General features: G+C 45.0%; 1 protein-coding gene across 1 annotated transcript in view; it reads right to left on the bottom strand.

The window, feature by feature from the left end:
- Nucleotides 1-27,106, bottom strand: part of KCNQ1 (potassium voltage-gated channel subfamily Q member 1) — a 1,232,969-nt gene that overhangs the window by 169,349 nt on the left and 1,036,514 nt on the right. Inside the window, exon 13 of the mRNA XM_069624134.1 lies at nt 18,237-18,331. Within this exon, the coding sequence (XP_069480235.1) occupies nt 18,237-18,331 (95 nt within the window). The remainder of the gene's footprint in view (nt 1-18,236; nt 18,332-27,106) is intronic.

Genomic DNA, 27,106 nt, shown 5'->3' with positions numbered 1-27,106 from the left:
TGGTGAACGGAAATGCATGAGAAGGTCCGCACATGTTAGAGGAAGGCGCGACTGTGTGCTTTTGCATGGCTGAACAAGTAGTAAGGACTACATAGAGGTGTTACCAACAGATTAGTGTTATGTGATATAAATACTTATAAAATTACAAACACATACACACTTTAGGAAATTGCATATGAAGGTTTTTCAAATTGCAAGGGAGGGTCAATACCAGAATGTGAGGCACCCAACCTGCGACATTTTTTGACAACTGCTGGTGAACCGAATATTTCATGGATAGAATGGAAGGAGTATTGGGCAAATTACATGAAGACAGTGGAACATGAAGGGTTGATGTGAGAAAAGAAGAAATTGTTACTTTTGCATGCATTTGGACCAGATGGGCAATGTAAATACAGGGAGCTGCCTCTTTTGAGTGCAACTAACCCAGGAGCAGGGGACATAGAAATATTTGGGAGAACTTTCAAACAACTGGATCTGCATTATGCACCTGAAATTAATGTGGCCATTAACAGGTTTCATTTGTATTCAAGAGTAAAGAAGATTGATGAATTGAAAGAAGAATTTGTCTCAGCATTGAAAATGTTGTCTATGACAAATAACTCCCAAGTTAATGTAGTGAGGACGAGAACAGAAGGGAATGTGATCAAAAAAGAAAAAGATACCAGGAAGGAAAGAACTCACACTCCAAATAATGGAGATAAAGAACAGAGTATAAAAAAGATTTGGCACCAGGCAGAAGGAGAGAGAAAAAGAGAAAAATTGATGCTTTCGCTGTGGAAGAAATGAACATTATGCAAATTCAAAATATTGTCCAGCATTGAATCTCAAATGTGCGAATTGTGGTACGAGAGGCGATTTTGCAGTTGTGTGCAGGAATATAAGAAAGTTGCATTGGTGCAAGGTGATGCATCTGATGAGGAAAGAGTTATACCAATAAGGTGTGAAAGAAAATAAGCCCGATTTGAAATACCCGAGTTATGTGACAAGTCTGAATGGAACAAAAATAAAGGTAATTCAGGACAGTTGTTCTCCATATACCATGATTTCCAGAGAAAAGTGGGAGGAGTTGACACCGGGAGGTGTTAAAGCAGCTTTAAGGAAATCAGATTTTAAAAATCCAGGAGGATTTGAAAGGGAAAGCATTCGAATAATGGGCTATTTCCAATAATTGGCTGAATTCAGAAACAGGATGGCTGTGCGCAAAGTGTATGTTGCAAAGAAGGATGTGGATATATTAGGTTGGAAGGATCAAGCTGCACTTAAAATGCCTGGAAGATCCAGTGCTATGTGTATGAAAGAAAAATGAAAATGAGGAAGGGAAATTGGAATAAACATTCACTTCAAACATAGGTTGCGTTAAAGGATGTGCACACAAAATCATTTTTACGGTGGCAGCTGAGCTGGAAATGCATTAAGCAAGGAGCATTCTGTTTACCTTTAGAGAAAAAGTTGAACAGCAGCTGGACAGACTAGAAAATTAACATCATAAAAGAATGGAATAATCGGAATGGATAAGCCCCATAGTGGTAGGAGTTAAAAAGAATGTCAAAATAAGGATATGTATCGACCTCAGGGATGTGAACAAAAATATACATGTGGACAAGTATCCTCTACCAAAAATATCAGAGAAGCTAAATTGTGTTAGTGGGGCGAAATTGTTCACAACTTTGGATCTGTCAACAGCATACCGTCAGATTCCGCTAACTGATGACAGTAAGAGTATCACCTTGTTCATTAGACCATGTGGTTCATACCGAGACAACTGAATGACGTTTGAACTGGCATCGCCCATGGCACTATTTCAGCATATGTTACATGTACTCAAAGGGTGAAAAGGGATCCGGGGCCAATGGACGTGATATGAAGACGTGAGCTCTCGGTGCTCCTGAGGCTGTCAGCCGTATCCTGCGATATCCTGCTAGAAAAACGACACGACTGACCATGTGAAGTAAAAGGTGTTTTGGGGTATCGGAACATAAAGTTTCTCATGCCCAGTGGTGCAAGTGTGAAATTGGCTGCCAGTTTCAGAGATATAAGCTGGTACAAATTGGAGTGACGACGCTTGGGAAGTTTCCAAAATGCCCGCTGGGCACTGCTGAGCGTGAACCCGGCGATGCTGTAATCCTGGTACCTGTGGAAGAGAAGCTGTGCGGAGACGGTCGCTGCTTCAGATGGAGGGGACTGCCTTTCCCCCCCCCCGACGCGGACCAACGGATTGCCGAAGAGAGGGGACCGGCTATGTGTGGGGACTCGCGCTGGAATTCCTGCCCCCCCCACATCCCCCTCGAGTGGACGCAGGCGTTCCATACATCGTTGAGCGCCCGCCAGCCTGCTGCTTACCTGCTACTCTGCTGACCTGTGGTGCGCACCGGGAGGAGGAACCCACGAGATTCGGTAAGGAGAGGCGGGAGTGGGCCCTGAAATCTGTCTGCCTGCCTGGAATGCGCTGTGGGAGAGGAGTTCCCATGATCCCATCTCTCTGCAAGCGGGCCCCCCGCCTGGGGTAGAGCAACACCCCGAGAGACTGCCGCGCGAGTGAACTGAGATCTGTTTGCTTTCCCAGCGCAGGCCCTGAAATACTGGCGCATAGATGCAGACACGGGCCCATGGCAACAGCTTCTCCCAACCCATAGCGATTTGAGAAGTGCCTCCCAACCACGGAACATACTTTTCTTCATAATACAAGGCCCTGCTTCGCAATATGGGGAAGGACAAACCTAGAAAAACCTCCACCCAAAGCAGGATAGAACAGTATGCAACCACTCCGCTGTCTAGATCACCAGAGAGATTAGCATCGACCGAACCTGACATCATGGAGGAGGACTTCTCCCTCAGGGATGTGATGGGCGCCACTGCCAGCTCCAGGACATCAATGGAGAAGAAAATGGATGCCATTGGAGCTGAGGTATCCCTGTTGAGACATGACTTGCTGAAGCTGACCGCACGCACCGGAGAGGCGGAAGCACGCATATCGGTGACCGAGGACAATCTACAAGGTGTCAACCGCCAGATAACCACCATGCTACAACGAATGAGGGAAGAGTAGATGAAAGTGAGGGCCGACCAAGGCGCAATAACGTCCGCATCCTAGGCCTGCCGGAAAAAGCTGAAGGAGAATGCATGGAGCTGTTTCTTGAAAGATGGCTATTAGAATCCTTCTCCAAATTCTTTTCTATCGAAAGAGCCCACCGCATCCCAACAGGCAGGGTCACCCCTGGGGTGCCACCGCATCCGATCATAGCAAGACTTCTGAACTATAGAGACAGGGATGCCATACTACAAATGGCAAGAACGAAAGGGTCCATCACCTATAACGGCTCGAAGATCTCCTTTTTCCCTGACTTCACTAGAGAAGTCCAAAAAGTACGCCAATCCTTTGACCCACTTAAAAATGCCTTCAATCGCTTGGAATCAAATATGGTCTGATTTTCCCTGCTCAACTCAAGATATACTACAAGGGCACAACAGTACACTTTTCGGATTCCAGAGAGGCATGGAATTGGGCAGAAAGGCACATTGAAGGCGATTGGAACGGAAAGAAGAAGGCTGGAAACGACCGTAATAGACCACATCCAGAAAGACCACCGGACAACAGTCCACCACAGCGGCAGGAATATGCGCCACAACAGGAAAATGCATGACGGAAACGGCAACAGAAAAGGCAAGTGAAAACACGAAACACAAAAGAGAAATTAAACCTGCTAAAAACAAGATTCACATGGCAGAAAGTAAGTAATGGCTGGCGAATGGAACTGTCCCGCCCCCCCCTTTTTGGCAAGCAACGAACGTACAACGATAGGCAGAGCCCAAGACTGCCTAGATATACTGTCTAAGTAAAGTTTGAACTGTTAAGGGGCGACAGATGCTTTGGTTGGGAATGAAGTATGGGGAGGGGGGAGTTTGGCAAAAGTTTACAAGTTGGAAATACTCGATGAAGCACTACATATTACATAAAACTGTGACTAATCGACTAGCAATCACTGCTCCCTGCTGCGAGTCACACGCGTCCAACGCCCCCACTGTGGGAGGCTCTACTGCCAGCTGGAACCATACACATGAACGCAACTCTACAAGACAATAAGAATAAAACTTTAAAACTACTCACCTGGAACGTAAATGGCTTAGGAAACAGCCTGAAAAGGAGGCTGGTGAGACAGTTCCTGAACAGGCACAGTCCGGATATAGTCTTCCTAACAGAGACCCATCTGGCGGGTACATCCAACACACTATTTAAACGTTCGAACTATCACACAACCATACAAGCTGGTTTCACGATGGGAGCCAGAGGGGTATTGATGTTAATCCACAAAAGATTACCGCTCACCCTCACCAAAACAATACAGGACACTGGGGGCAGATTCATATATGCCACGGGCACACTCTGGAACAAAACGATATCCCTTATGGCGATCTATGCCCCACCGACTCTCCAATCCAGACTTATGGACGATGTAACGCCCTTGCTAACCAGCGACACCTCGGACACTTTGGTCCTAGGAGGAGATTTCAATGACGTCATGAACAATGTACAAGACCGTACGCATCTACGTAACAGAGACCCTAACCGTCGAACCAATCTGGCCACATTTGTGGAAGTGTTTGGTATTAAGGATGTGTGGCGCGACCTACACCCGGAAGAAAAGGGGTACTCCTTCCACTCTGGAGTACACGCATCGCTATCACGCTTGGATTATTTCTTCATGGCCGTGACATTAACACACACAGTAACGCAAGCCGAATACCTTCCACGGGGCATCTCAGATCACTCCCCTCTACTCATATCACTCACAACATGCAAACCAGCTCCTCCACCGGTGTGGAGATTGAATAACTACTACCAAGGTTCCCCTGAGCTGATTGAACGCATACAAAAGGCCATTACAGAGTACTTTGAGACCAATGAAGGATCAGTAGAAAGTCCCTCTACACTCTGGGAGGCATACAAACCAGTGCTACGAGGAGAAATCATCTCCTGGACGACGGCCCAAAAGAAAATCCATTTGGAATCACAGAGAGGCAGAAACAAACGTAAAACAAGCAGAAGAAACACATCTTATCAACGACTGTCCAGATACCAACAGAGCACTGATGCTAGCCCAAAAGAAACTGCAAAACATTGCATTGGACAATGCCAGGCAGGCACACAGTGCCATGCGAGCCAGAATATATGATACTGGGGACAAAGCGGGGAAGGTCCTAGCCTGGCTTGAACGGAGAGATGAAGGGCACAGCCATGTGAGAGCAAAAGTGTCCCAAAACTTGGAACCCTGCCTCACGGACCAGGACATAGCTGAGGAATTCGCAAAGTTTTACGAGACACTATATAAGGCACCTACAACTCCCCCTGATACCTCTATATTAGATGGTGTCACCCTCCCGACTGTCAATGAAACCCAGATTGCTGGCCTAGAACGAGACATCACGGAAGAGGAAATTGCAATGGCCATGATGCAGCTCCAGTCTGGAAAGACCCCTGGACCGAACGGCTTTCCTATAGAAACCTGGAAGAAGATAGGCTGTAACAACCTAGCTCCCCATCTACTCAACATGTTCCAACAGGCCCGGACAACGGGACGCCTCCCGGCGGACCTGAGGAAAGCTGCAATAACTTATACCCAAAGTGAATAAGCCCCCGGATCAATGCAGTTCATATAGGCCCATCTCCCTCATTAATGGTGAAACCAAGATTCTGGCCAAAATCCTAGCGATACGCCTACAGCAAGTCAGAACATCCCTAGTCCACCCGGACCAATGTGGCTTTATGCCAGGCAGACCCACGAGAATGAACATAAGAAAAATACACTTGGCCATTGAGCGGGCCCAGGACCTCAACATCCCCCTGGGTGTACTTGCAATAGATTTTGAAAAGGCGTTTGACTCCATTCGATGGGAGGCTCTATGGGCAATCATGCGACAAATGGGGTTTCAAGAACAGTTTCTCTCTTGGGTCCACCTCCTATATGAGGCACCAATGGCTGAAGTCCGAGTGAACGGCTGGACTTCACATTCCTTTGCACTGGGAAAAGGGAACCGACAAGGCTGCCCACTATCAGCCCTACTCTTTGCGAAGGCCATGGAACCACTGGCCCAGTTGCTGGGAGAGGAACCCACATGGAGTGGCATCCCGGGGAGTTCAGAATGGGAAGACAGACTCTCATTATATGCAGACGATCTACTACTATATTTGAGGGATCCCAAGACGACGTGCCCGGTGGTGACACAGTTGCTCCAGAAATATGGTGCTTTCAGCGGCCTGAAAGTAAACTGGTCCAAATCCACGTTGTTTGCACTAAATGCTCTAGGTAGTGGGGTCCCGAGCCTTGCCCATACAGAATAGCCCCTGATTACTTCCAATATCTAGGAATCAAGATCACGAGGAACCTAGATGATTTCACACTGAACAATTTACAACCCATTACGGAGCGATTTACAGGGGATGTGCAGCATTGGATGACCCTACCCTTGACCTGTTAGGCCGAGCGCACTGTTCAAAATGCTGACACTCCCCCGCTACCTGTATGTGCTCCAAAATGCCCCCCTACACATACCCGTGAAAGAATTCCAGAACATAGACAATATACTCAGAAAGCTCTTATGGGGAGGCGGACGCCCGAGAATTGCCCTACGAACACTACAAAGGTCAACATGGGAGGGTGGAATTGGCCTACCAAGGCTACAGACATACTACTGGGCCAGTCAGATGTCGGTAGTAAACGATGCAATGCACGCAGACCCAACACTGCCACATGTACGAGCTTCGCCCCCCCGGAACTGTACAAGGCAATGCCTAGAGTGACCCCCCGAATAATAGCAGCACAGACACCCCGTATTTGGGCTGAATCACATACCTTCATGGGATGGGGAGACAGAGTCACGCCAATCCAACCATTATGGAATAATGGAAACCTCTACGAGGTAACCAAATTACCGAGATGGCCAGTATGGATGGGGTGTGGTATAGAGAAGGTGGGCGACATTGTAACCAATGGCGCCATCAGATCCTATGAAGAACTGGCTATATCCTTTAACCTCCCAGAGACAGAAAGGTACCATTACACACAGCTCTGACAAGCACTCCAGCAGCACCTCCCTACGCTAGCTGACATGCCAGATACCACGCCAATAGAACGCAATATAATAACAGACTGCATCCAGGCTAAAGTCACCACAGTAATGTACAACGTCATCACCTCCTTTGCTACAACAGAGCTGGTGCGGCTCAAGACAAAATGGGAAGCTGAAGTTGGGGAGATATTACCGGAAGACTGGGTTCAGATATTAATGTTCCCCCAGGAGGTGGTCATATCGACCAGGCTGCGATTGGTACAGCTAAAAATACTACATAGAATTTACTACCCGAGGGTAGCCCTGTACCACTGGGTTAAGATAGCAGAACCCAACTGCCTACACTGCCAAAGAGAAGAAGGAACTTTTCTTTCACACGCTGTGGGAATGCCCAAACATCCGCGATTATTGGAGGCAATGCTGTGACATCCTTACTAGAGTGCTACACAAGACGATCCCCAGTGACCCGAAATTGCTACTCCTTGGAGCCGATAGTGAAATAGACTTGTCAAGGTACGAAAAGCTCTGCTTCATGACAACAACAGCAATTGCTAAAAGGAACATAGCACAACTATGTGGTGCTGCAGAGACACCGCAAATTAGCCAGTGGATCACTGATGTACAGATTTGCATTGCCATAGAAAGAAGAGTGTATAAAGCCAGAGGTTGTCCCGAAAAGGCGGACAAGATATGGCACCGATGGGAAGACGAGGTGTGAACTCTGCAACCAGACTTGATATAACACTCATTGAATGTAGAATGCACAGGGCAGTAGAGGATCCTTCACACTAGCACAATAACTTTAATACGACTTTGTATGATTTGCTTGTTTGAGTATTCCATTGTACGGTACTATTGTTTTTAGTTTGTTTTACGTTTTGGCCCAGTGAGGACCAAAGTTTGTATGTTACAAAACCAATAAAATATAATATTAAAAAAAAAAAAGGGTGAAAAGCAATGGTGGTGTGTCAGGAAGTTTTTTTAATATATGGGAATGGAGTAGAAGAGCATGACAAGAGACTAGAAGCAGTTTTAGAAGTGTTTAAGGCGAAAGGGGTTGACAATTGAAAAATCTAAGTGTATATTTAAAGAAACGGAAGTGGAATATTTGCGACATATTTTAAATGGAGAAGGGTACAGACCCAAACATGATGCATTCGAGGCAATCAGGAATGCACACATTCTAGGAAATAAGGATGAAATTAAGTCATTTTAGGATTAGCTGAATTTTATAATAAATTCATAAGTAATTTTGCAGCGTTGACACAACCGTTGAGGAACCTATTTAAAAAAGATAGCAAGTTTGAATGAAGCAAGGAATGTGAATTTACAGTAAGCAAAATTAAGGAAGGAATTTGGGAAGCCCCTTGTTTAGGAGGTTACATGTCAGGATGGCCGATTAAGGTTGACAGTTGATGCCAGTCGGAAAGGATTAGGAGCCGATATGTCACAGGTTGTAAAGGGAACTGAAAGGATCATATGTCATGCATCTAGGACCATATTGTTGGGATGCAAGTGCAACGTCCTAGTCTGGTGAAGAGATGAAGACTGCAAAAATATATTAGCAGACATACTAGTCCTAGTGCTAGTAGTTCTCGGTGGGTGCGGCAGGATGCACATGCACCCATTTGTAGTTAAGCTTTGACACATATTAGAAACCCCCTATAGCCATACAGAAAAAGCAACAATATATTCACATTGCGGTTGCAGAGGTTAAAGATATGCGGATGTATCTTGCATTTAGTGGTAGTGGACAGTGTTATGTTTTAAGGGATGTGTGAGTAGGTAGCTGACATAGGTAGGCGTAGAAGATGGAGTCAGAGAAGTGTTGCAGTAAAGGCGAGATCCAGGGTTAAGGTAGCAAGAAGTCTGCCATATTGGATTTTAGGGCATGTTCTAGAATGTGCTTTTGAAAGTATGAGAGAAAGGCTCACAAGGAGCTGCAGCTCTTTCCAGTCAGCCTTAAGACAAGTCCCCCTTCCTTCCCTCCAGAGAGAAGTTGTGATGTCCAGGTCACAGGCAGCCTTGCTGTGCCAATAACAGTTAATTGATCCAAGCTGCAGAGCTCGGAGGAGCTGGGGAATTTTGGGTCCAGGGAGGAAGGGTAGGGATGCGTACTTTGAAGGTTAAATTCATGTGAGCAGGGCATGTGGTTCTGTGTATATTTAGAGCACTACTGAACTCACCCGATGAGCGGGCATCCAACTGCAGGCACTGCCCTTTAGGGACTAATAAATAGGAAGAAAAAAAAAAATATCAGACCTAAGAGTGGTGCCCCAATCACGTCAATCATGGGCATCTGGATTCCCAGAGAGATAAGGGGGAGAAGTGCTAGAGCTGTACCATGATTTGGGACGGGAGGAGCAGAGTTCATGCCAATAAATGTATCTACAAGGTTAGGGAGCTGTTTGTGCATGCCACAGTGTCTGGTATGATGAGGAGGGCCATTGTATTATCAATGCAGAGTTGACCTAGCTATTCACACTTTGATCAGGACCAGACTGAGGGGTGCACATCAAGTGATGGTCAAGAATGTTTTACTCATTAGAGACACATATTATAGTAACAATGTAGTTAATCAACTCTTAAATTTCATACTGATAATGAAGCCCGCAGGAGGAAAGGGCGCGGGTGTTTGCTCTGAGGACCTGGAGCTGAGGAGGCTGTCTGCTGCTTGGCCCCACCCCCTGCAGGTCTAAAGCTGCCGCCATAGCCCGCGAGGGTGGAAGCCCGCAGGAGGAAAGGGCGCGGGTGTTTGCTCCCGCCTGGGTGTTCGCGCCCAGACGGTGTGGAGCACCTTGCACCCAACATCACACACCTTGCATCTGGGCCCAACATTTGGCACAAGAATCGGCGCAGAAGCAGACTGTCCCTAGCACTGCGTGCACGGGGGCTAGGGGTAAGGTGAAATTCCCTAATTCTTTTGGTTTCTGGATTTTGACCCCCAAAACATCCCTTATTGCAAGATGGTCGGCCTCCTTGGGGGTGCTAGTTCTGGAGTCCGCGGTCCCATGGAAGAGGGGGATCTCTCATCCCCCTTCACCTCTCCAAATCCAGCCTTTTATCCAGTATACAAGGCCCTTTGGCCCCTGTGGAGCACCGAAAACGGATTTTGGTGAGAGGACTTGGGGAGGGCCTGCCACATAAAGCACCTGGGGTCATGCAAGGTACTAAAGTCTGCATTGGGAGTCCACTTGTGAATGAAAGGCTTACCCGACCAACTATGCCCAGTGGTCGGGCCCTGCACACAAGTTGCCCTACACCCCTCTACCAAGTATCCACAGCCCCTCTAAGTTCCTCTGGGACCACATGGGGCCTTGTTTCATCTCCTCGACCCATTCCTGCCCAGCTAAGCCAATTTTTGGGTGAAAATGTGCCCTCGGTCAACCTCTTAACCCCTGGAGGGGGCTTTGACTGTACAGCCACTGCTGTTCTTCTGGACACTCTAGCCACTGTATGTGAGAGGATCTCTTTGGGCATCTTAAAGCTGCCAAAAGGGCACGTGGTATTGGCCCCACCGCTGGAACCTCCGCACCCACCCTCTGGTCTGAACCCTGTTCTATCAATTCCGCAGTCGACAGTTGTTCTACCTGAAGCCCATCCACTGTCTGCTTCTGCTTCTGCTCCTCTGTCTTCTGCCCTAAGGGGGGTGGGCAACTCTAATTTGGGCAAGAGAGTGAAACCTAACCCACCTTCCTGCAATGGGAGCGTGCTCACGCCTGCTGCCCCTATGGGGGTCAGCCCCTCTTCACGGATCAGCTCTCTCCGGGCTCCTGACCCCCCCCCCAACTGGAGCCCAGTGTTCGCAAGTCCTATCTTCTACTGCATGTGCTGACCTGCCTAGCTGTCCGTGCCAACCCCTGCTCTCCGAGCTGGTGGAGATCAAAAACCTCCTATTAGTTCTGACCAAGGAGGTGCTCGGGGTCAGGTGGGAGGGTAGTGCGGGGGGGAGAGGAGAGGTCTTAGCCGGGATAGGGCCAGGGGGTCAGAACCCAGTCTCCAACCAAGGGTCGTATTCCTTGCACCCCTGCCCGCCCCCAGCCCCTGTGGATAAGAACCCCCAGTCTAAAAGGAGCCATTCAGGGGGGGTCCATTCCCCAGTGCTACCCCCTCGGAGGGAGCTCAATGGGATTACAGCTATTGAGCCACCGCCAATACAGAATTCTCTGGGGAGAGTCCAGCGTAACATGTGCTCTGTGTGGGGAGGGGGACTGGTATGTCAATCCTCGGGCGGGGGAGGTCTACGCCTGGGCACTTTATTTGCCAAGGCCACAGTAGTTCCACAGAGTCCCTAAATTACCCACGGACAAAAGAGAACCAAGTGACGCCTTGCGGAATAAATGTCTTCACTGGCTACGGGCTGTAGGGCAGTGTGGGCTTGTGTAAATGGACTCTTTGTTGGAGTGCTCTAGATTGTCCAAATATGCAGCCAAAACGGACACTGTTAGAGTGGTCTTTGGGGACGCAGCTTTGGCAAGGGAGGTTTTGGAAAGATGTAATGGTCGAGGGCGCCCGTGGGAATCTGGTATCATGGTCCGCTCTACTCTCATTCCTGCTAGTATGAGACCCATGGGTGACCCCCCCAAGCAATAGCCTCCTTTCAGGGGCTAATCTGACTGCCCTGGGCCCGAGGCAGTTTGGGAGACGGGAGGGTCAAAGGGACGGTGGCTCCTGATTTCGGGTCAAATGTACTGTCGGGCAGCACCCAAGTTAGGGTGCAGCCTTTTGCTCTTGCTTGGGTTTGTCTCTCCTCCTTTTAGCCTTGTCTATTGTAATTATATTTTAGCAGTGTATTTTTAGGATGTACTTTGATGGCCTTTTCAGGCCGAATAAAGTTGTTTGACTGACTGACTGATGATGTAGTAGGTCATGTGTTTAGGCGACTGTCTTTAGATAATGAGTGATCAATAGGGTAATGGACTATAGGGGATAGTTAGAATTGTCTATAGGTATTAGCTAATGGGGAGTGTGGGAGCATGTTGTAATCTTTCTTATGCATAGTTCTGTTAATTTTCAGTTTTCCACTACAAAAGATGTAACTTCTTTGGGTGGGGTAAGCTCCCTGTTAGTTCGGTTCTACGGGACCGTCTGATATTTTTGCATGTAATAAAACTTTGTTTTCCTTGCAAACAGTGCATTGATTATGATTTCCAAGTAAGATATTTTCTAGGAGTGCAAAATAAGATTGCAGATTGTTTGTCCATATTACCAATTGGGGGTGCTGAGGCTTGGGACTGAGACGAAGCGGTAGTGGCATTGTTAAAAGAGGGGGAGTTATGGAAATCAATATATGTGGATGAATGGATTAGGGAAATAAATGAGGATGTAATGCTGAACAAAGTGATGCTTTGGACTTGGGAAGGTTGGCAAAGTAGGAATAAACTGACAGAGGATCAAGTGCCATCTTCGATGGAGGAGAATGAATTGCCTGTAGATGGGGGATTTTTGGTCAAAGGACAGCAGGTGGTTCCTCCCATTTCCGTGATGGATAGTATGAGTTTTGGTCATGAAGGTCATCCAGGAGCAACTGGCACCAAAACAAGGATTAGAGAGAAGTATTTGTGGCCAGGGATAGATTTGTGTGTGGAAAGGATTATTAGAAATTGTTGGCCATGTCAAGATTCTGACAGAAGTTTGAGAACTGTGAAACAACCACTGAAACCATTGAAGTACCTGATAGGGCGAAGCAAAAGACTGGGATACATATTGTGGGTCAATAAAGTGCTTGGAAGAAGGAATATGTTCATTATTGTGATGATTATTATTTGAAATGGCCAGAAGTGAAGATTGTGAAAGAGGTTTCCTGTAGTGATGATGAGATTACATGTATGGGCCAGGTGTTCAGAGGGGAAGGGTGTCCCGAAAAAGTGGTGAGTGACAACGGTCCGCAGATTAGAGGTAAGGACGTTCAGAACTATGCAAGCCGAACGGGGATAAGATGGAGATATGTGTCAAAATTACCACTCGAAGCTAATGGATTGGTAGAAAGGTTCAACAGAGTGTTGGTGGAGATTATCGAGTTGACTAAAATAAGTGGCGTGGATGTTTTAGAGGCTATTGTTGATAAGGTATGGATTATCAGAACGACTCCTATTGTGATTACAGGGTTTTCTCCTTTATGATTGATGAAAGGGAGGGATCCTAGTTCAAATTAAACACTGGATCGGTAAATGTGAGAACTAAAAAGGTTGCAGTAGAAAAGGAGGAGGTGAAAAAACATTGATGAAATGCAGGGTTTCAAGATGAAGTATGATGTCAGGGCTTTAAAGTATACCAGGTGCTTTGAGCCAGGTGAGTGGATAAAAATAAAGAAAGGAAGGAAGGACAACAAGTAAGGGATTGCCCACATTTGCAGATCCAATTAAAGCAACAGAAGTGATGTCAAACGCTTTAAGGGTAGAAGATGGTTCCATTTCGAATTGTAACAGAGTGGCTAGTATTTAGGTATGGATGTGATCAGTTGTAAAAAGGATGTTCAGGTCAGAGAAGGGTGCAGTTGGATAGGGGGATCAAGATGAAAATGGATATTTGCTGAATGAGGAGGTGGTGAGAGAATCTGCTGTGGCAGAACTGCAGGAAGATGTGAAGAATGCTCTGCAAGTAGAAACAGGAGAGTCAGAAGACCACCTAGATGGACACAGGATAACATGACCCATTAGTGTATGTAAACAGAACATTAAATGTCATGCAGTTGATGCTTGTAAACATATGTGTTTCTGTTCACATAAATGTTAAGGTTAAGGTATATAGTTCACATCGCAGGCATGTACCGTTCTTGGCATGACATTGTAGTATTTTTAGTATGCTGGGTAATGTTATTGCATTATACCAGTCTTTGTTGTTCCGTTGCAAATAACTGTGTGGGTGGGAGGGTGTGTAGTGAGCTGACACAGAACTTGGGAGTGTGGAATGTAGAGGGTAGAATGTGGCGGGGGCACTGACAGTGGGAAGGAGAATGGTAGCGGAGAGAGATTGGCCTTCTTCCTGCAATTGGTGCAGATGTTGAAAATGAATAAGGTACCTTTTATCTCCACAAATGTCTGTTGGTGATTCAGGAGACGAAAACACAACACTCTTATGACGGTCAAGTTTCCCCAGCTCATCTGGGAGAAGAGGCTACCAAAACTGCTTACCAGATTTGAGTCTAGTGTGGACTTCTTCATGTTAGGCTGCAACATTGGACTGTAGAAAGGAATGGCTGGATTTACAAAGGACAAACCGGCAAGCCAAGTTCACAACGAGTTTGCACGATTACAAACAAATCTCTACAGACATTTGGAAGTCTGCCCTCCAACATGTGTACAGAACAGCACATGGCATGTGCATGTGAGAGGAAGTCTGCCGCCAGGCCTGGCTGAGTGCTAGGAAGTGGCAAGCAGAGCCTTAGGCAGGGGTGTTGGAAAGACAATTTGACAGTAGATCTTTTTTGATCCACAAATGGTGAGGATTTAAGCAAGAAACGAAACACAGCTTTGAAGAACAAGTTACCTATGGTACCTACTAAAATACCCTTCGTGATTTTAACCTCAACAAACAAAACCAGGCAAGAGGGAACCCATCTGGCATTTGCTGGTTTAGAGGACTCCATGACCACAACAGCCATCAGCAGGAACCGTCCTATAGTGGGCAGTTGCAAAAAACAATAGAACCCCATTCATAGGGTTTTTTTCTGCCTCAGAACCCCAGCCGAAACTCAAGGAGAGGGTCAAGATGATTGCCACCAAGTTATTTAAGTCACTTATGTCTACCATTTTGGCTGTGGGCTGTTTGATCTAGTTTTACCCGATCATGTAATTTACACAATGTTGCCCTGTTGCCATTTGCCCAGTGTCATAGTAAAGAACAATTTCTGTAACCAATCTAAGTAGTGTTTTATTTCCTTCATTAGACAGATCATCTGACCCTGTAGCTTTGGTAATGTAGATATTATGTTGGTAATGTATTCTAGAATTAACACCTTCTCCAACTAGGTTAATAATATGCATGTCATATGAGGGGGACCAGCTTTATCAGAGTATCGATCAATTGTCTCTTGGTCTGATGCATAATATTCATGGAATACGTTGAGTAATTGAGGTCTCAGTTTCCATTTTACCTGGCGTACCTCGTACATTAACTATGCAGTTTTTTGGCTTGTCTGTCGTTTGCATAATACAATGTTTCCCAATTTGATCTAGAGCTCCTTGCTTCCAAATTCAAACCTTCACAATGTTCTTTACTATGTTTTAGATTACACATCTAATTGCCCCTGTTCGAGCGTTCCATGGAACTGATAGGCCATTGGTTTACCTGTCATTTTGGTTCTCATTTGCTTAATCAACTGTTCATGCTGAAGAAGGGCTCTATCAAAAGACCATTGTCTAGGTTAGGTCTAATGTGGCCATTGGCCTCATGGTTTTACTCAGTGAGTGAGCTGAGATTGTTAGGGGAATCTGCATGAGGGTTAATTGCTAATATTGCAGAACCATAACCAGTAGTCAATTAACTTTTACTGTACAACCAGGGCTGCAGAAAAGATACATTTCACCTCATTCTGAAGTTGCCTCCTCTAGATGTTTCAGAAACTATGAGGTGATGGCTGGAAGGTTATACATTTATCTTAAAGCTCTGGCAATTGCTCTGGGCAACCCTCCAGACCATTGTTCTTCGCCTGTCAAGCAATTACAGAAAGGGGAAATACCATATGGAAACCAGGCTTGGTCATACCCCCAAAGGGAAAGTCAAGCCCAAACTGCTAGGTCATATACCTTCTGCACGAGATGACGGGCATCCACAGACATGTCCCAGCCTCCTTGGGTGTTATCAGTGAGGAGTATCATGGGTCTCTAGGCCCAGCAGGCACCGGGCCCATTTCTGGACATACCCGTCCCACTCGCTGTGTCAAAGCAAAAACAAAGAGGTGATGGCTGGAAGGTTTAGAGTGAATCTTAAACCTCTGGCAATTGCTCTGGGCAAAATTCTAGACCCTCGTTCCAGGCGATGTTGACCATGTTATTTGTACAAGTTAACTGCTTAAATGCTGCTCGTCACACATTGCACATTGTTTGTATGTTTGACAAACTGCACTTCACTACAACCAATGCCAGGCTACAGTCTTCCATTGCAATAATAAGAGATGGTCATTTGGCCAGGCCTGGGCTGCTCATACCTAGAGGCATGTAGTGAAATGGCTGCGAGGACTAGAGAACAGATTTGTATTTTACTTTCTACATCTGAAACCTCTTTCTTAATCACAATGTTGAAATTAAACACCAGAATTGCTGTTGCCCTGATTAATAGGTTGAGGATTGAGCAGCGGCTATCCCTCTTTGCTGTGCCCAAGCTATTTAGTAAATGTCTATCTTTGAAAGTGCTACCTGTCTCCATGTTTGGCCACATCTTTCAACTCTCGTTTGTGTTTTCAGAGTTTAGACCATGGACATTCCAGCTCCTCAAGCTCTGGCACGCTGGAGTCTGACTCGTTGCATTGCCACACGCCAGGTACTGCTTTTATTGCACATCCATCTTCCTGAGCCACTGCTGGGTTTGGCAGCTCTTCTGCCCATATTTCAATCTTTGCTGTTGGACCTCATTGCATCTGAATACCCAGATGTTCTCACAACGCTCTCTTGTGCGGTTGGGTTTTAATAATTAATTCGACAAAAAAGTCTCCCCGGATCCCGAATCTTGGAACACCAGCAGCACGTGACTGTGATGAACCAATGTAACGCACTGCACCCGCAGTTATCAGCCGTTCTCTGATGTCAGACATTCCACACTCAAGAGAGCTCTGCTTAGCTTGTCTTTTTGTTTTGAGCTTACGCTCCTAAAGTTGCAGTAAAGGATAGGTTAGTGCAGACACAGCAGCAGTCAATGACTAGGAGCGGTTATTGTGTCTTCCAGGTGCAAATGGTGGCTGATTAAAATAGGTGGGATGCATACAAATGCAAGCTGTGGGTCACCATGAATAAAAACGGTTGCTATTTCCATGCACTATGTTTCTTTGTACATTCAAGGGCAATTTGTGTTTAGGGTTGAATTAATCTGCATGCTGCCAAGTGTAGGTTTCTATTCAGGACATGGAAAAAAAACACAAATCATGTTTCATGTGATAATGTCCCTGCAAAAATGTCGCCATGCAAAAAAAGTAGCCGAAAAATTGCCGTTTTTTGCAGGGACATTCCTTTCCAAGGGGAGCGCTACCCCTGTCCATATATATATATATATATATATATATATATATATATATATATATATATATATATATATGGTCACCTATATAATGTTGCCACAAACCTTTCCTTGCGACATTATGTACGGCGGCCATATATATATAGGGACATTATTACCTGATACCGATCTTTTGCTCAACTGTATTTCTTCTGGTCGCTGTATTAGGTTATTTCTGCACATCTCAAGTCCTCGCTATTGCGTTTGCCATGACTCCGCCCCGTGTCCTGCCACATCACACCAGTTCTCACCACTCATGGAATCCCAGAGTATGTTTTCCCATTTCCAGCACTGTCCGTGTCTGATTGCATAATACATCTGTTCCCGCCATGCGACCTGCCACGCCACTTGTCAAGGTGATCTTTTGCTATTGTTGTCACAACGTATCCTTTTCCCACTCAGTAGAGACGAGGAGAAAGAGAAACCCCTCGTTATATTCTATTGGTCTGTTGACATCTTTCTCTATGCCTATGCTGATGACACTCGGTTAACGATGAGCCCATGTAAGTGGCCAATGTTCAACAAATTACATTCTGCATCAGCACCTTCGACGCATGGATTTGGATTAAAAAATTAAGAACCAGGACTCTTAAAGACAGAGCTTATCACTTTTAAAGAAACTGCATCTTCTGAAATGCTTTGCAGAGAACATCGTCGGCATAATATCCTATCCCATTGGTCTAAATGAAAAAGTTCAGACTACAATTGAAAGAAATATGCTAGGATGATTTGAGCTTATTCGCTTGATCAATTTGCCATTAATGAAACATTTTAAATTACCACTGTTGTATGCCAGACCTTGATTAACAATGTACATTTTCCAGTCAACTTCCACGATCTATCATTTTTAGCGTGTTGCAGATGCCACCAAGGGAAACAGGAATTGAAAACTGTTCCAAACCAAAAGACATATACTGTTTTACATTAGTCGTACAAATAAGGATCAATACTATCCATACCTCCTCTGTAACTCCTTTATCCGCACCATTAGATTCAGGTGTCCCTGTGAATACTGCTCTATAACGTCTCGGACATCGTAAGGTTTTCTTGCTTGCTATGAGATAAAGAAGGGACTGTCATTTAACCGGAAATAACGATAAACATGTTTGGCAGAAACTATTTACACATTTTGTGTTACTTTTTTGACTAAAAGAAAAGATTTTGAGAACAGACATTGGTTAGAAGAAACTTTCACCATAAGCATTTGCATCTTGTACATAAAATATATTAGAGGACTGAACGCTTTTTCACGTAATCACTAGATCATTACATGCTTACATTCAAAGATTCAATGGTGTGAGCCCTCTCTTTATGGCCTAGATTTCCAGGCCAACTACCTGCCAATGTGGGCCTCCAGCGGCACTCAAAAAAACTTGAGACGGTGGTCTAGTACGAACTTCGGCAACCAGCTGAGGTCTGTCACATACAGGACAGCAACCAATGGACAGAACTGGCGTGGCAAAGCAATTACCACAGAGAGGGGACTGTGTGTTCTCATCAGGAGCTTCTGAAACCGTACTTTCAGTGGTTTAAGCCTTGGACTCTTATTTCACTCATATGCTAAAGACACTCAAATCTACCTACTGGTCACATGATCGGAGGAAGAATCCCCTTCAGTGTAGTAGGGTTTGAGACACGTGGGGAAATAGATGTGAAAATTGAGACAAATTTGGGAGATAACTGAATGCAGGTGGGCCGACCCTGCATTCTGCACCTCTCCCCATCAATTTTCACACCCATCCTTCTTCAAATACTGAACCTGGTTAGCTTGGTCAACGTGAGATGAAGCCTAGCCCCCCCACTTTAGAAACACCCGCATCTTGAACATTCAAAGTGTTTATTGAGAGATAAGGCTGTGTCTAGAAAAATAATAGAAATGTAGGATTCTGTGTCTTACAATTTGGTGAAACTTCTGAAGACATAGCTATCACGGGAATCGGAAAAAGAGCAAGTTGTCTCTTTCAATGAGCTATGTCATGGAATCAGTAATGGCTCTTGTTAGGCATAGCTAAAAACATACTTTTACTCATAAACAAGATAGAAGAAAATGTTGAGTCGTATTAATTACAAAACATGATAATCAGGTTTAGGTAATCTTGCATTTCAGTAAAGCAGTACATGGTAGAACTACCATTCAATGCATATAAGCGATCAGTTTTGGTCCTATATGAATGCTGGAATTCTTCAGAAATCATACATGGGGAGGTAAACAATCATTTTTGACCATTAAGAAATACAAATCAGATAATTTGTTTCATGGCTGGATGATTGGATGCACGTTTAGATGTTTAGCGCAAGGAAGTCATATAAACAAATGAAAATACTATGGTTGCAAAACGGTCAGCTGAATTTTTTAACAGTACCATAAAAGATGTTTTAGCAAATTGAAGAAGTGTCTTATATGAAAGCAAATGCCTGCTTATCATATACTGTAGCACATGTTGACAATATATAGAATAGATGTTAGTTGATATGGAGAGATTTCATGAGGTTACGTTTTCCGATTATTTGGGTATCCGCTTCTCAGGCACTGGGACATGGGTCAAGCACACTCAGCACCCTGGCTCATGTTACCCGTGTGCCTGGGCTTTCCACAAAAAACAAGGCCGAAGTTCTATTTCAGCAGCCTTACAGGTTTATCAATGTAAAGCTTTTACACAAGTGTCATGTGATGGGGAGCTTTGCGGCTTCTCAAATTACAAATCACGAGCTACCAAGGAATATCTTGCTTTAAAATCTTAGATAAATGCACCTTCTTCTAATCACAGTTGTCTACTTTTTGATGAGCTTGGAGTTCGAGGTTCAAAGTTTCAGATTGCTCTCAAACCACTAGCCCTTTGGTTGTGCACATGAGCTGGACTGCCTGACGACCCGATAGCATATGACTAAAAGAGGTTGGCAGGGATGGGGTATTAATGTAGCCTTGGTTTCACCATGTTTAACACAGTTTATCAAGTTTCTTCATGAAATGGGAGGCGATTGTCAATCTGCTAAAGACCAGTTTGAGTATTGAATCATTTGGTTAATATTTGTATTCTCATGGCCTTGAACAGTATTTAGAATGCTTGCACATGGATACGCTAAGACTGCTGTACTTCAAGTTTCAACTACAGATTCTTCCGGTTGTGGATCCACAGGGCATTTGGAAGAATTTAGAGGTCCACGCTCTGTTATGTTCCTGTGGTCTTGGTGAGGTGAAAACCTTGATGTGCGCCCCTATTATAGGAAAATAAGTTTTTGTTGGTTGAGGCCACTTCTGAACAATTATGCAATTCAGGAATTGAGACCAGCATACAAGTTCTGCAGTAAATCTAAAATGGTAGTTGTTGGATTGCCTTGACCAAGTACTTGGGGAAGGCTTGAGATCTTAACAAGGGTTGTACAAGTTGAAACATGATTTTGTTTTGGTATACTAAAGGGTAAACCAGTACAATTCTGCTAGTTACTATGACTATATATGCTAAATCAAGTCCAGTGTTTCTGTGAATTGTTGTTGATTTCTTATTAAATATGAAAAAGCAACAACATATTTGCTGGGACTGTCTCTCAGGAATTCGATATTTTAGAATATCTTTAATTCAAAGTTGGAAATCAGACTGGCTAGGATGTGCAATTAATGTCAGCATTTAATTTAATGTAGATGCTTGGTGGTGCACTTCACAGTTCTGAGGTTGTGGAATTGTAAAAGAGTCCCCTTAAGGGTTGAGTTGATCAATACAGGTAAAGGTATAATAGGTGTTAGACTGTAAACTAGACAGTTTTAGACCCAATCCTTGGGGAATAACCACAAGAGATGATCTTTTCCAGAGGAAGTGTTATCTCTTTCTTAAATCCACCCAATTTGTTAACCAACATGAGATGCAAGAGATGCATTTTCTGTATCAGTAATACATATTATGTATTACTGATACAGAAAATGTGCACAAGAAAACAAAAGTAAAAGCATTCCAAGAAACACATTAAGCATATCGCATATAGAACAGATCAGTTAAGAACCGAAAATGAAACACACGTCAATGCTTTGGGCACAGTGCCTTCGCAGCATTGAATCAAGTCACTCCGTCAGCACTGCTGGTAGGGCCCTGGGCGTGGTCATGACCGGGTCATATGCATGCCCTGAATGTGGGGTAAAATGCTTAGAGTAGATGGTTAGAATGAACAATTTTGTTATCTCCGGTGTAGATACATCCTGTGTGGATGTGATGTCATAGCATGCACAGCACATGCTGATGCAGCAGCCTGGAATGTTATGCCTTGAGCTTGGTCCCGCCCAGAGAGAGAGAGACACAGACAGAGAGACAGAGGGGGAGAGGGAGAGAGAGATGAAGCCTGGAGGTGGGAGCCAGTGGGCTCTCCCTGTAATACCTAAGATCCTGCTACCATCTCCTGTACCTTTTGTTCCCGATGTGACTGTTAAGTTCGAGGTCCAGGCAGAAAGCAAGTTCATAAGTACTTTATTCAGATTACACGTAGACAGCAGGCACCCCCTTTAGAGGCAGGCTCCAACTGACTCCAATAGAACATTACAGTGAAGCCTAATCATTCTCATTAGAACTTCATTACATCACAATCACTCTGTTTTGTCAACACTACATAGGATGTATAAATGACCATTTTAAGTGAGAATAAGAACAGTATACACCAGAGCACAAAATAAGAAAAGTATACACCAGAACACATCTCTTCCCTTTAATTTGTGGCAGTTTAACATAGGTAATAATCATTTAACCTGACAGGTTTTGTTTTGACTCTGTTTGCATTCAAACTGCTGTTGTGACTGAACGCTGTTCTCACATTCGGTTCAATTGGTTCAAACCTAGGTTCATCCTTTCCATGCTCAATAGAAACCTGCTCTTCTCTCTCTCCCTCACCGACATCATCGTCAACCATATTGCACTTACTTAGTTTGGCCATTGACCAACATTCTCCGCCCTCTATGATGACAACATTCCCTCTGATCACAGCAATCTTCTTAGGTCCAATGAATTTACTCTCAGTTCACTTGGGAGAAACCCTGTGATTTTTAACATAGACCCAGTCCCCCACTGACCATGGTATCACCTTGACACCCCTTTTTGTATCAAACCTCCCTTTGTACTCATCTTGGGCCTCTCTGATGAGATACATGATCTTTTCTCTGTTTACATGTACACTCTTTGCTAAGTCCAACCAGCCCGGACATAACTTTGTACCGGGTTGTCTTCCCTTGAGAGATATGAAGGGTGAAATGCTGGTGACAGAGTGTGGAGTCACGCAGTAGTTCCATACCATCTCCCTGAGAACTGTCTGCCACCTTAGACCAGAAGCCATGGCTAATTTTAATCCTCCCTTTAAGAATCTGTTCGCTCTCTCAACAAGACCATTCGCTCTAGGCTGGTACAGTGCTGTCCTGTAGTGCTTAATACCAAATCTGTTGAAAGACTCCACCATTCTGTCCGAATAGAATTGTATTCCATTATCTGAAACAAGCTCTGAGGGGAATCCCTCCCTGTAGAACACCTCCTCAAAAAATCTAATCAATTGTGAAGTAGTTGCTTCTTTAATGGCTTTCCACTCAACCCATTTAGAGTGATAATCCACCAGGACAATAAAATATTTAAAATCCTCTCCCAGTTCCTGTATAGGCTCTATTAAATCCACTGCTAATTTTCTCCATGGCTCTCCCGGAACACTGACAGGTCTTAAGGGGGGTTCTTTAACCATCTTGCTTTTGTCACTTCTCTCACATTCTTTGCAATTCCTCACACACCTTTCTACCTGACCATCAATCCCTGGCCACCAAAAGGATTGCCCGATATGTCTTTTCGTACCCCTCATACCTAAATGGCCTTGGTGAGCTATGTCCACTAATCTGGGCCTGACATCACAGGGAGGTACAATCTTCATACCTTTTCTGAGTTGAGATCCATCCCCTGATATGCTCAACTCCTCTTTAATGCAATAAAAAGAATCAAACTTCTTTTCAATAAGGTCTTTCCTGGGCCAACCTGTTTTGGTCCACAGCTTCACTTGCCCCAGGACCTCATCACCAGCATCGGCAGATTCCCATTCCCCCTTGCTTATGGCATTGTGTACACGTTTGCAAATGCCCACAGTACGCTCCGCACTCACATCCTTTAGACTCTCATTCTGTGCAGGCAGTCTAGAAAGACAATCGGCTACCACATTTTCCCCCCAGGTATGTACACCATTCTAAAATCATATGCCAGCAAGTCAATCATCCACCGAGATATTCTAGGTGAACCTTTAGCCCACTCTGCACTGCCCAATAACTGGACCAGCGGTTTATTATCTGTTTTTACAACAAACGACTGGCCCCATAGACAAAATTTGAAATGAGACACGGCCCATGACACAGCTAGGGCCTCTCTCTCCACCACAGAATATTTGCTTTCTGCTCCCCTCAGTCATCGGGAGGCAAAAGCTATAATGTGTTCAATGTTACCATCATACTGAAAGAGAGCGGCACCAAGCCCTAATGTGCTTGCGTCTACAGCCAGCACAGTTCGCCTACCAGAAACAAACCCTCCTAATGAAGGTGCTTTCACAATGCTATCTTTAATCTTACTAAATGCAGTTTGACATTCTTCCACCACACATATTTGGTGCCCTTTTTTAATAGATCTCTCAAAGGAGACTACATGGTAGAAAACCCATCAACGAACTTGTGATAGTACTCCGCCAACCCTATGAACGAGCGTAACTGTTGGGGAGCACCCGCAATGCTGTCAACCAGCGATTTTCTGGGAGAAATACCATTGCAAGAAATCTTATGCCCCAAGTAGTCCACCTCCGTGACTGCAATCTTGCATTTCTCCCTTCGTACCGTCAGACCCGCATCCCTGAGCCTAACCAACACTGATCTAAGTATCCTATCATGTTCAGGACCATCCTTGGCAAAAATGAGAATGTCATCTTGGAACACTGTTACTTTTTCAAGACCCTTGAGTACTGTCTCCATTACTCTCTGAAATACCGATGCCACAGAGGCTAAACCAAAGGGCATTCGGTTATACTTGAAAACACCTTCAGGAGTGATGAATGCAGTCAGATGTTGGGACTCTTTAGACAGCGGAACCTGATGATAGGCAGCAGAGAGATCAATGATGGAAAATAACTTAGGTTCTCCTAGTGTGGACAAAACTTCTGAAATATTTGGTAACGGGTGCCTCTCCACCACTATGTTCTTATTGAGACTGCGTAGGTCGACACACAACCTCATCTTACCATTGGCCTTGGTAACCAGAACAATCGGAGACAACCATTCAGTAGCTACAACTGGTTCAATCACCCCTTTGCCAACCAAATTATTAACTTCCTCCTTGAGTTGTGCCCTCATTTTCAGTGGTACTTGACGTACCTTGTGTACCACCGGTTGGGCATTGATCTTAAGCTTAATGTGATGCTCAAACTCTTTCAACCTTCCTAGACTCTCAGAAAACACTTGTGGAAATTCCCTGGTCCAGGAATCCCCCACCTCGGCAATGGTGACAGGATCTGGTGCACTAGCCTGTACCCTTAAACCCAACTTCCTCTGCTCCTCCCAGCCTGAGAGAGAGGTCCCTTTTTCTGCCACAAGCAGCATGTCTTGGTAGTCCCTTTCCTTATAAGTTATTTTGGCAAGAAATTCACCCAGGATCTTTATATCGGAATCTGCATATCCACACACCCTGACATTGGTAGGGCGAACAACAGCATTGCTCTTCCCCAAAATGTTTATCAACGTGTCTTGAGAAATGATAGTTCAAGGGGAACAAGTATCTACTTTCATTACAAGCTCAATACCATCAACTTGAAACTTATCCACAGGACCCTTGGTCATCCCAGACATCTCTGAAATTTCAAAAATGTACCTTGGTGTGAATTCTTGTGTACAGGATACTTCATGAATGTTGTACCCCTTTCCAATGTCATCTTCACCATTATCCAATTGTTTGAACTCTATACTGTTGATAGCATTACCCTTGCAGACGTTAGCAAAATGCCCTTTATTCTTGCACTTGAAACATTCTGCATATTTGGCGGGGCATGAAGGATAATTCACACCATGTCTTGAACTGCCGCAACGAGAACACATATTCTTTGTATAACCGCTTCCTCTCTTCACTGTGGAATAACCAATTTTCTTCTTTTGATTAACCACACACACAGAGGTTGATGGAAGATTTGGTTTGTCAATCCTAAGTTCTTTAACGTACTCAGATGTTTGCTCGATGCTTCTGGCTAATTCTACAGCCTCATCCAATTTCATATCTTTTGCAAGAAGTTTCTCCTGGACTCTCACATTGTTAGTGCATCTAACAAGCTGATCTCTGATTAGCGAATCCGTTAAATGTTCAATCTCGCAAGTGTAACTCAGGGATCTGAGGCAAGCAATGTATGATTCTACAGACTCCGACTTCCCTTGGACCCTCTGAAAGAATTTGTGTCTCTCAAAACTAACTAACGCTCACCTGATTCCCGTAGAGGCGCCAGTCTTGACTGGGCGTATACCGTATCTTCAAAGGTGATGTGTAACACACGGCTGGCTCTTTGGGCTGGACCTCTGTGCACTGTATGTCTGACTCGAAGGGTAAGCTGTCTGCAGATAGAAAATATGGGATTATGAACTGGGTTATTGAATGTCTCTCTCTTCTTCCCTTTCTCTTCTCCTGTAGAACCCCAAAGGTTAACGCTCTCACCTTAGGTAAGTGAACGCCGTGCTCTCCATCTGCCTCGGGGCAGGGTGCTGTAACCAGTTTCTTCACTGGATAAGGGGAGCAGGCCTCTTGACTTCAGAGGACTGCTGTCCGTCGTTTACTGCACGAACGGTAAGTTTCGAGTAATTCTAATGTCTTTAAAAGTCTTTAGTAATGATGTCTCTTGTTTTGCAGGGTTCCGGCGATGGCGGATGACGGGCTGAAGTGAGTTGAAGATGGAGCCCGTGTGATGAATAGAAGCGCCTGGAAGCACGTAAGTAAGCGCTTGTTCCCTGCTTCACGATGCGCTCTAACTGTCTTTTTATTTTGCAGGTACAAGTTCGGAGCGGCTACAGGGTGCCGGAATACCCACTGGGTTAGATGTGGAAAGGAGTAATGGCACGTGAGTATTAAAGTTCCCCAATGTCTTTAAACGCACCTTGTTTTGTCTTTCAGATGCGGGATGCAGCGCCGAAGGCCTCCGGAGCGTGCGAAGAGTTGGTAAGCTTTTGTCTTTCAGATGCCGGAATGCAGCGCGAGGCGTTGGTGACAGCCGATGGACCAGGTAAGTGAAGTGCTGTCACTGAAGACCGCAATGCTAACCTGTTCTTTCTTGTCTTTATAGGTGTTGCTGAAGACTGGATTCAGGATGGTAAGCCTTTTTCCTTAGGCCCAGGATCAGATGCAGAAGACACGATGAGCGTTCTGCTGCAGAGGATGCAGAATAACGCAAAGCAAGATTCATCCATCGGGTGTGGTTTAAATAGCCTCCTGTAGTGCTTAGGTGTCTCTGTCCACAGCCACGCCTAGGTAAGAAAAGAGTTCCTGCTTTCCAGAAGAGTTCCAGTGTTCTGAACCTAGGGAGTGGCTCCTGCCCCACCCAACAGGAAAAGTAGTTCCAAACAGAAGAGGATCAGAGGCTCAACTGGCAGGCAAGTAAGCAGCATGGTCTGCTGCAGGTAAGTCCACCCAAGCATTATGAGCCCGGCGCTTCCAGCGCTGGGACTGGGCATATTTATGAGCCTGGTGCCACTGGCGCCAGGACTGGGTCCAAAAGGTCCCAATTGGGACTGGTTGACACTCGGAACCTGGGTTATGGATCTGCTTCCAAGGGAGTTGGGAAAACCCTGACCTTTTGGAAGCAGAGATCA

This window comes from Ambystoma mexicanum, chromosome 11 (assembly GCF_040938575.1).
Source record: "Ambystoma mexicanum isolate Mex_15411 chromosome 11, UKY_AmexF1_1, whole genome shotgun sequence".
NCBI classification, from domain to species: Eukaryota; Metazoa; Chordata; class Amphibia; order Caudata; family Ambystomatidae; genus Ambystoma; species Ambystoma mexicanum.
Note: the sequence above shows the minus strand (reverse complement) of the source record. Positions and strands in the feature narration are given on the sequence as shown.